Source organism: Saccostrea echinata, unplaced genomic scaffold (genome assembly GCF_033153115.1).
Source record: "Saccostrea echinata isolate AGI-Se365-2 ecotype Australia unplaced genomic scaffold, CSIRO_AGI_Sech_v1 ptg000016l, whole genome shotgun sequence".
Taxonomy (NCBI): Eukaryota; Metazoa; Mollusca; class Bivalvia; order Ostreida; family Ostreidae; genus Saccostrea; species Saccostrea echinata.
Window position 1 is genome coordinate 15,750,921 of NW_026889765.1, and position 11,389 is coordinate 15,762,309.

The following is an 11,389-nucleotide window of genomic DNA, read 5'->3' on the forward strand; positions in this document are numbered from 1 at the left end:
CTATCACGCGACTTCTGATTGGACAATGACAGAAGTTGTACTTCACGGGAAATTTAGGCCCGACAATTCAGGTTACAGACAAACAGTTCATTTGAAACATTTTTCCGAATTGTAAGGAAATAGAACAACGATTAATTGTTGGGTCTAAAATTGTTGGGTCGAGGACCCGACAGCTCAAAAAAGACCCGACAATTAAACAAAGACCCAACAACAAGCTCTAAAATTTGCAATTGGCCAGACAATTGACCAAGTTTAAAACTATATATATATATATATATATATATATATATATATACATGTGTATATATATATATATATGAAATGGTAAAGGGTTATATAAGATCACATCATTTCATATATATAATTATATATAATATTAATAATTAAACTTTTGTCATCAGCTTTATTCATGTCACATTTATATAGCTACTATTAATTGTTCTGACAAGCTATTATGTTACATTTGTGATAAACAAAAGTACAACAGTGTGAATTAAGACTAGAGGATGTGTTTTTCATTTCTAGGCTGAGCTTATGGAGAAATCCTGGGACACCCATCCAGAGAGACTGGTCCAAGTATTGAAGGTTGGGTCTAAAATATCTGGAACATTCAAACTGAAAAATATTTTCCATTACCCATACCTATTCATCTTTTAAGGGAAAAATAATCTCTGGCCTTCTCATTTTTATCCCCCATTTCCCCAAGGGGTGGGGGTGCATTAGATTGTATAAAGAGTTGTGTATGTGATGAAGAATTGACTTGTTTTGTATTGGTAAAACTCAAGTGTTCATTTGAATGCAGGAAGATTGGGGGGAAAATAATCCATCAATCGAACTATGTTCGAAGGCCAAGGTATTTATATGTTTTGAGATATGTTGCAAAAAATGGTTACTTGGTGAAACAGACGTGAGCAGCGGTAAATAGGCTGAAATGGCACTAAGTTAAGTTGGTGCAGATGTTGTTTCCTCTAAAGGTAAAGGGTTATATAAGATCACATCATTTCATTAAGCTGTCAGTAACATCTGAAAGTCCAACATGTCTGTAGAAATTTTCTAAATACATCTGCAAGCAGTAAATGTTATGAAGTAAAAATAACAGAAAATTTTTGCTTATATTTTGTAAATGACAAAACTTTCAGTAAAATCTAGCCCTGAAACCATAAACTGAGAACAGACTTCAGTAAAATTAATTTCAGACCAACATAACTTTTGAAATAATTTTGATAATTCAATAAAATTGTCATAATATATTTAAATCTAAATGTTGTACAAAACTGGTAATTTTCAAGTAAAAACATGTATGTTAAATCTGGAGACCTTGTATTACAGCTAAGTAATAAAAAAATGCGATTACACAATATCAGTAGATATTGCTATATCGGTGTATATTAGATTTCTAGATCAGAAATATGAACACTAGAACTTTCATTTATCACATGAACTTGTTCTAGTGTACTTAGTTTTGTTATCTCTTCATAAAAGACTAAATAAAAAACAGGGAGAACAAGATGTGTTTGTGAAACACTATGCCTCTGATGGTAACAAAATTCTGGAGTGGGACATAAACTACAGTGCAATAGTTATGGCCATTGTTAAAGTTTTTCAAATGTAGGTCAAAGGTCACAGTTGAGGTCACATGATCAAAAATTTCTGTACCAATGGAAAGGTCATAATGAACACTCATGTCAAATATTAAAGCCTTACCCTTGACAGTGCAATAGTTATGGGCTAGGTTAAAGTTGACGACAGACAGACAGACAAACAGATAGACAGGACAAAAAACAATATACCCCCAGGATCTTTTGATCTGGGGGCATAAAAAATCAAACTAACAAACAAACAAAAAAACCTGGACAGATTCTTTGAGTAGATGTCTTTTTCCATCTGATATGTACATGTCATTGATTGTTTTAATTTTACATTTTGTAGAAAATTATTACAATGGGAGCTTATGAAGAGAGAAAGCAGACCAGTATACTAAGTGATAAAGATATCATAGAACAGCTGAAAACTCCTCTGTCTAATGGTGAAAAGTATGAAAAACTATTTCAAAAATTCAATAATCAAAAACTATTATAGATATTTTTTAAAGTTATTTTGAATAAAGATCAAAAGCCATAGTCTTTGTCGCTGAAATTAGTTATTAATAATATGCAAAGAACCTCCTATACAATGATCAGCATTTTTTAGAAATAATTATTGAAATGAGATAATTTTACTTTGTTTTGAACCTGCAGGAGGAGTTTGAAGTTCATTCTCCCCCGGGCCAGGAAAGCTGTAGGAGAGAGGGAGTTTGGGAAATCATTATGTATAAAGGTGGCAGATAAGTTTAAACAAGCGTATTGGAGTCTGGCAGAGAAAATGGTGGAAGAGGTATAAATAAACATTTTAATTTATTTTTTTAGCTCACCTCGACGAAATTGTTAAATTTATGTACTCAAACTTGGTGACCACAATAAAAGTTTCATATATATACAAGAACATACTAGTTACTCATTTGTCAGGGTAACTCCGGTCAGCATTGTGGCCATACATTTACTGATTTTAAAAAAAGACAAAGTAAATGATATATGGTACTTTACTTACTAAAAGTCAGAGATGATTAAATTGAGTTTATCTAACTATGTGATTGTCTGTCACACAGACAATTAAATAAAAAGAATTGACAGATTCTGTTGTTTACAGGGCAGGTTACCAGACAAAGAGTTGCTCTTCTTCCTGACTCACCGGGAAATAGGTCAGCTCCTGAAAACCAGGTCACCAAAGCTGATTACAAAGTAAGACTTCTTATGTACTACATGTACATTGCTGTAGGGAATCTTTGGTAATGATATTTTAAAATTATCTTTGGGGGGATGAGAAGGGGACAGAATGGTTGACCTTGGCCTTAAAGAATTTTGACCTTGACTGCAGGTCATGTATTCAAGATCTTTTGCAGAAAAAGAATTGTAACACAAATTGTATTTATTTGTGATAAAAAGGGGGTGGAATGGTTGACCTTGACCCAAGAGAATCTTGACTTTGACTGCAGGTCATGTTTTCAGAGGAAATGAAATTGTATAAATGCTAGAGTTGGTAACTCTGTGTGACTATGTTCTGTGAATGCTTCCATGATTGTGGTTTTTGTTACTCTTGTACATTGTAATTCTATCATATTATTATTTAACAAATCTATTTTCAGAGCCAACAGAAGAAGAAAACTTTTGCCAAAATTAATGAATCAGACATTTTCTAGATATTCAATAGGGCTTCCAAATCCAGTAAGCTGCACTTAACCATGTTAAATTGTTTAAAAAATAATAATTACTGCAGGTTTCAATGAGTATAGTTTCTTAGTGTGAATATAACAATGTCTTGATCATCATGAAATCTTTCAAACATTAAATTAATTTTATTTGGACTTAAAGGTTACTTGAGTCACTCAGTTGACCTATTATTGCTATGTGTTAAAATCCATTGTCATCTGTCCTTCATCATTCATAACCTTCTGAACATTTTCAGCTTCTTGAACAGCTAATGATAATAATTTTGGTGAATGTCCTCAGTGCACGTGGTAAAGAGGAACCATAATTATTGTGAATTTACTGGGGATTTTTATAACTCTAGGGTGAATATTTGGTTAAAAGGTCTAGAGGCTGAGATAGTTTGGTCTAAATAAAAAATACATGACATCTTTGAAAATTGATCTTCTTGTGACATTTAGCAGGCAAACTTTATCCATGACTATATACTAAACCCTAAGCCCTTTACAAAATTATGGAACTTGCAGATGTAGCCATGCATCGTAGCAAGAAAAATTGTATGTTAATTAATAAATGCATGCTTTGATTGGGTGTCCATGTGAACCTTAATCCCATTAGGACATCCATAATTACTGCATTTAATTGTCATCTGATTACTTACTCTGAATGAGGGAAGTGGAAATATACATGTATATGGAGCAAGTTTATAATTTTAGAATTCTTGATCCATTACATAATAATTGAATTTGATTCAGTTGACCTGGACTCGTAAGGTTCATTAAATAATTACAGGGTTCTCCATCATTTGAAATTTTACTTTGTTGCAGACTTAATTTACATGAACCACTAATATTCGCGGCATTTTCGCGATCAAATTCGCAACCGAACCACTATTCATTATAATTATAAAAGCACAAACACAATAAATTAATGGAATGGATATTCAAAACAATTAAAATTTTTCCATGTAATAAATAAATGTACATGTACATACAATGTACTATAAGACAAACCAACTGTAACCCCCCACCCCCCACCCCCACAACACACAACTTAAAAAAATAAGTATAATGCAAAAAACCGTAAATAATATTCTTGTATCACCGTCTACAAGCTGTTAGTGTATACTTTGATATTTTTGTATATACAATGTATATTTAACTTCATATTTTACACATGCTCTGAAGAGCAGAGAAAATTCTGGTTGATAAAATCGATGTACTTCTCCACTTTAAAAGTAAATTTGCCATGATTTTTGTCAGTTGATCGAATTTTACGAATTTAAAAAAAGAAACTTTAGAATAGTAAAATACTTTTCGGGGATGCCTTTAAATTCTTGAACAATTACATTTACATCAATGAATTAAATAATTACAGTACGATGTTTGACTCACAGTGCCAACATAATTCTACAGACATGGCTCTGAAGTATAAAGACATAAAATAAATTTTTAAATAATGTTCAAAATTAAACTCAACTAGCAATTATACGGTTACATGGAAGTGTGAAAACAAATTATTTGCCTATGTTCCTAATTCATGCGTAAAGTCCAGGAGGGCCTAGGAGATAATTGATTATGCAAGGTGAAGCAAGACAAAGTGCCCTAATTAAGAGATGATTAAGTGCTCTGCCTTAAGAATTGAAAAAAGGTAGATTTGTTTGATTAAAGTTTCAGTTAGAGAGAATTTGTGTTCTGATTTTCTGATTGTCACGGATCTTACTGTGTCGCAAAATTTTTACCATGTCACACGCATAAAATTTGAATCGTTACTGTGTCAGGCCCACACAGTAAAACAGCTCATGGAGAACCCTGAATTACATGTTAATGTGAGCAATACTATCTTTCATTGATTAATATTATTTCTTCTATCATTGCAGCAAGAGCAGGAAAACTTTGAAGAACAAAGAAAACCACATTTTGTCTTATCAGGTATAATGCTGGTTAAACATGGCATATTGTTACCCTCTTGGATTACCTTATTGGAAAAGAAACTGTTGTTTTAGATTTTTAAAAAATCTTATAATTTCTGTATTTGTTCTGGGGAAAAAATGTCATAAAAAGTCTCACATAAGGGAGAAAAATTATACATGAAGATGATGATGTGTTTATTTGATTTTTATAAAGGGATGCCAATTTGTAAAGGCAGAGTAAGCGGCAAAGCAAGAGTGGTCAAAACACTCGCAGAAGCTAACAGTATACAGGTAAGCGTAGCTATAAGCCACAATTATCAACATGTACATCTGCCTTGATATTATTTCACATTTTTTCTTAGAGAAGAAACATGAAATTATGAGTTGTGTTTCTGTCTGATGTTAAGTTTAATAATCCGTAATTAATGCAACATTTTGCAAGATTTGAGTGTCTCTGAAAGAATGATTGAAGTACTGCAAAAATGTAGTATAGATGATTACAAATTTACTTATTAAAATGAAAAAAATTTCTCAAACTTTTCATTTGTCATCCTTACTTGGCCTCTCTTTAGAGTGCAATTCAAAATCGATGTTGCTTTTTGATACATTTTATGAATGTTAACTTCTATTACTAACATGAATTTAGAGTGTTCTGATTTTTAAGGAATAGATTTCCAAAGGCCCTTTCCCTCATATTTCTTTGGAAAAAGTTAATTTACTATTGTGAAGTGGTTCATCAGAAGTTGTTTACGTAAATATTTTTAACAGAAAGACGACATTCTGATAGTTTCTTACACTGATGTGGGGTGGACACCTTACTTCCCCCTGTTGGGGGGTCTGGTGACTGAGATGGGGGGTCTTGTGTCACATGGTGCTGTCGTGGCTAGGGAATTCCAGTTGCCTTGTGTGGTCAATGTACCAAATGCCACTCAGTTGTTAAAGTCAGGTATGTACTGGAATAATATATCAATTCAATTTGTTTTTACTGTCTTAATTATTAAATAAAAAGCATTTATTAATATTAATATTTTAATTCCTGCTTGGAAATGTAGATATTATTATTCATGAAGTGGGAAAATAAAGTAAAGAACAAGGTACAGTTTCAATACAAATCTTGCCCTGTGTTTTTCTTAAAAATGAAAGTGATGCAAAAAATTATAACTCATGCTTTCTGAATCATTGAAATTCCATACAGAAAGATCATACAAATCATTTTTCTCACATGACCTTCTAAATGCTAATTGTGATGTCATAAACTGGTGCATTTTCCCGTATTTTCATAAAAAGTTGCAGAAGACACCAATTTTCAATGGAATATTCTTTCAGATAATATTGTCCACAGGCATCGCCCACAAAGATTTTAAAATATGTGATTTTTTAAAGAATTTTACACAACATATCCGAAAATCAAAGTGGGCAACTGCTGTGGACACTATTTTTTAAAGGAAAATAACCCTTGAAATGGGTCATTTTGAGGCTTTTTCTGTTTCAAATAGAGAAATGCATCAAATTTATGACGTCATATTTCCAGAAAGGTACTCCTTCATTCATATTCCTTCCTGATTTATCACAGTCATATACTCAACTAATATTTAAGCCAGTTTCAAAACTTTTTGAAAACATTATTTAAATTTTTAGGGTACAATAAAGCTAAAACCGTACCTTCTTCTTTAATGGAAAGAAATACAGCATCGTGAATTTTCTCTGTAAATTGTTTAGGTAGGAAACTGTGAGTGAGTGCATGCATAATGGAAGCTATGCTAGTAATAATCTTTATTGGAATAGATGTGCTCTTTTACAAGGGGATACTCATCATTGCAGTGCCGTTCTTGTAAATTTTTGCTTTGTTATCAAGCATAACCTGAACATTGCATTACTTTATTATAACTTCTTCTTTTGCTTTAGAATCAGAAGTGTCATTATTTTCTGTTCTCATTTTAAAAATATCTTGAAACCTCATCAGGAAATACACAGTTAAATTCTCTCCTGGTGTATAATACACCCTTCTTCTACTTCAGGTGATGAGGTTGTACTTGATGGTTTAGCAGGAAAAATTGAAAAACTTGAAGGAAGTGAGAAAGATTGATCAAACATGCAACAATAATACAAAGGAACAAAGCTACATGTATAATGTGGCAGTCTGAAAAGAAAACTCCAACGAATTGCTCTGCATACATATGCATGAAAAATAATCTAGAGTAAAATTCTCTCCTCTGGATGTGGTGAACATTCAACAAAATAAATCTGGCACAAGACGTTACTTTACATATATGTGTAACTGTGATTTGAAAACATTTAAAAGATACATGTATATGAGACTATTCAGGAATCCATCCATTTAATTCAACATTTTATTTACCTGTTGACTTTAGCTTTGTAGTGATAAGCTACTACTATTCAGGGTATATCCTTGAAAGTGCAGAGGTGAAAGAAGAACCTCAAATAATACCATGGAATTGACCTTGACCTTGAGATTTTTTGAAGGGAGAATGAGATGTTTTAGTTAAAAAACTCAATCCTGCCATTAGCATTTCTAACCTAATAAAGCAGGTTCAACTTGATAATTTCATGTGCAGGTAACAAAGATGTTATATATTTCTGAACACAGGTACCCCACTGAGTGTTTTATTTACTTTGAATGGTGAAAATAATTAAATTACATGGCATGCCATGCTTTTCATATGCAAGGTTAATTACGACAACTATGATTTTACTGTCTTTTTTTAAAAAAACTTGATGAAGATGGAATAAGCTAGAAAATAGCCTTTTAAACTTCGTATTCAAGAGGATCTATTTGAGAGAACAATAAAATGAGACATATAGAACAACTTGAAAGTACATATATTAGGAAAAGTGTTATCACATAGTACCCACAGTTAACATAATAGAAAGTATTACATGTATAACGAAGTATGGACTTTTAGCAATGCTGATACGAGGGTAAAAATTAGTGAAAACTTTTCTTTTACATCATTTTAGTTGTTATTGCTGATAAACAGAAGGAGCCAGGGATGACTCTGTCTGAGAGTATATTACACAGTACTAGTCGCCTGTGTGGTGCAGTGGTTAGAGCCTTTTTCCTTTTCTGCTCAGGTTTTTTCATGCATGCTTGACATAATTATCTTGCATTCATGGCCACATAATCGACAGAAAAATAACTTGTAATAGAGGGCAGAAATATTCCACCTTAGCTACGTATGTTTTTTTTAATTAAAAAAAATAACATAAAAAAGAAATTGTGTCTTTTTCCCATTTCACTTTATAACACAACCACTAATAGATCGACCACATTTTCAAATTCTTCTCCGGATCCACTGGGCTAATTTCAACCAAACTTGCTACAAAGGATCCTTGGGTGAAGGGGATTCAAGTTTGTTCAAATGAAGGGCCAGGCCCTCTTTCAAGGGGAGATAATTCAGAAATAGTGAAAATTTGGTGGATTGTATTACAGTGCAGGAAACTAATTTTGTTACAGCATCGATGCTGATTTGAATGCTTTCATTGCTTGCTGATTTGAATGCTTCCTTTGCTTGCTGATTAAATGCTAGTAATCCTTATCCTGATGCTGTTTTATAATTAGGTCAATGCTACCGGAAGCAGCATCATGCTGCCGGAAGTAGATAATGAATTTCAGCATTGCCGTTTAAAGCAATAAAAGTGCCTTTTACAATTATTTGATCATAATATCTCACTATGTATCAATAATGTGAATACTTTAACCAATATTCTTTCTTTCTTTTTTAATTTTTTACTGAATTAAAACTCATTGATTTTCTGCTGCTAGTAGGATAATGCTGATTTTATGTAGGTCAATGCTGGTTTTATCCTATGCTTGCTGATGCTGATCCTGGTAATGCTGTTTTTTAAATGCTGATCCTGATGCTAGCTCGATCCTGATGCTGCTAATGCTAATGCTGATGCTGGTTTATGTAACAAAATTAGTTCCCTGCACTGTAAGAATCTTCTCAAGAACCACTGGACCAAAAAAAGTTGAAATAGGAGACCTTCTTTACATAGTGTAGATTCAAGTTGTTCAAATGACGACCCCTGGGGGTAGGATGGGGCCACAATGGGGGATCACAATTTTACATCAAAATATATAGGAAAAAATCTTTAAAAATCTTCTCATTGACAAGAACAGCAAAGCCGTGAGTACCCATAGTCATATTGATATGGAAGCATCCTCAGGCAGTATAGGTTAAAGATTTGTTGAATAATTACATGACGGAACAAATTTTTACAATACTTCGAAGTTTGAAAGATAATGAAAAGCAGAGAAGAAAAAAATTGTCAATGCAACAGGGTGAAGAGCTTCATTAAAATGATTATTTTTTGCAAAAAACTTGAATATCATGCTATAAATACAAAACTAAAACATATTACAGGAAATATTAATTACCGGTAGATTTTTACTGTTTAGTTCAATATCTGCTTTGACCTGATTCGAATGATGCGGTTGGTGAACGCCCTCAAATTTGATTGGCTTCTTTGTCATCACGTGCGCATTTCCTCAAAATTAGGAGGGAAAACAGTTGTTCAAAATATGAGAGGATTGATAGAGTGTGGTGTTTAATTTTCACAGAAGCATCGGGTAAGGCGTTGAAATTTTTCTTAGGCTAACAAAATTACTTATGAATGACGTTTCTCTTCGACAGAAACAATATGCCAGGGCCTATACATGTATACGGTAGATGATCGGGGGGGGGGGGGGGGGGATGACACCATGCAGAGAGCACATAGAATTCCAGGTTAACATATTGTCTTACTATACAAAGTATAATTTTTTAAACCTCTTTAATGAAGTTTTTTTTCGAAGGGATAAATCAATTTTGTCAATTCAGACCCTTTTTCAGTGAAATTTTGATCAATATGTAATTAAGTACAGACTGCTTTGGAACATAAAATGGTACCTTGTGAAAGGGTTTCAACAAAGATTAACGTAACAAATTCTGGCTAAAGAGTAGACCTGCCCCGATGAGGCGGCGATGGTGAAAATAAATCAAAGTACTGTAAGTACTGATAGACGGTGGCATGAATGATTTTGTTTGTTTAACGTCCGTCTCGAGAATTTTTCTCTCATATTGAGACATCACTATTGCCGTTGGTGGGCTGCAAATTTAGATTTATATTCAGCACTCCAGGCCATTGAGTAGTGAGGGATCTTTTTGACCAGCACTTACTGCGACACGGGACCTCGGTTTAACTGTCTCCACACCCCGCAGTGGGATTCGAAGCCACTACGTAAGGATCGACTCCTTCATGTTCGTGACTCTAGAGCAAACGCTAACCACTGCGCCACACGGCGACTGGCACTGAATGAGATAAAATATTATAAGAATCTGTAAAATGATATGATGGAAATTATGAAAGTTTGTTGCAATTTTTCACGATACATGTTTTTAATAAGTAAATTTATATTTCCGTAGTATAATGAGAACATGTATTAATTGGAGTTGTTAATGTATTGCATGAAATTTTCTACATTAGGTTTATTATAAGGATTGAATTTAAAAAAAACTATCCTGAAATGCCAGAAACGAAACTTCGATCATTTCAGGTTTTTTTTTTTTTTCTATATGTACTATTGTGGTGTACAGTCATAATTGCAAATTTAAAAATGAAAACAGATTTTAGGATGATGGACAGATTGAAATTATATATTCAAATAATGGATTTTTGGGATGTTTTAGTATTTTCCCCCACAAATTAATACTTGAAATGTGTCAAAACCAGTTTACCCTAAATGTTGAATCATAAGAGAATCAAGGTTCCTAATATATTCCTGTAGTCACCGAACATTTTTATTCTAAGATTCATAGTTTTACAAAAATGTGTAATGAAATCTTGGTGTTTTGAAGTTAGAAATTTTGACTTGATAATTCCAAATCATTAATTACTCGGTGATCAAAATCAAATTTTGCAACCCCCCCCCCCCGAAAAAAAGAAAATATGATCAATTTTTCGTAACTTATTGGAAAAGTTTTTTAATTTTTGAGTAGAATTGAACCCACAATATTTTTTATCAAAATATTACTTTTCATAAAGTATATGGCAAAAAGGGAAATGATGAATCACTTTTGGCCATGTACTATAGATTGTGCGACATAAATCATATGCTGAAAGATAATGAAATAGACTTTATCCTTGGATTCCCTTCTTTGCCAAAGTCCCTGACTGTAATTAACTTATTTCTAAAAGCTTGAAAGACTTCATGAATTATACAGAAGTCTTACTT

The 11,389-nt window shown here is 32.8% G+C and overlaps 1 protein-coding gene across 2 annotated transcripts in view; it reads left to right on the forward strand.

Annotated features, from left to right (window-relative positions):
* Positions 1 to 7,929, forward strand: part of LOC133188504 (uncharacterized phosphotransferase YvkC-like) — a 59,940-nt gene extending 52,011 nt beyond the window's left edge. For both annotated transcript variants that reach the window (XM_061323962.1, XM_061323961.1), the window contains 9 exons: positions 526 to 585; positions 1,930 to 2,033; positions 2,238 to 2,373; positions 2,686 to 2,777; positions 3,182 to 3,260; positions 5,122 to 5,173; positions 5,369 to 5,445; positions 5,923 to 6,100; positions 7,173 to 7,929. In XM_061323962.1, coding sequence (XP_061179946.1) covers positions 526 to 585; positions 1,930 to 2,033; positions 2,238 to 2,373; positions 2,686 to 2,777; positions 3,182 to 3,260; positions 5,122 to 5,173; positions 5,369 to 5,445; positions 5,923 to 6,100; positions 7,173 to 7,240 — 846 coding nt within the window. In that variant the 3' untranslated portion in view covers positions 7,241 to 7,929. The remainder of the gene's footprint in view (positions 1 to 525; positions 586 to 1,929; positions 2,034 to 2,237; positions 2,374 to 2,685; positions 2,778 to 3,181; positions 3,261 to 5,121; positions 5,174 to 5,368; positions 5,446 to 5,922; positions 6,101 to 7,172) is intronic.
* Positions 7,930 to 11,389: the final 3,460 nt, after the last annotated feature.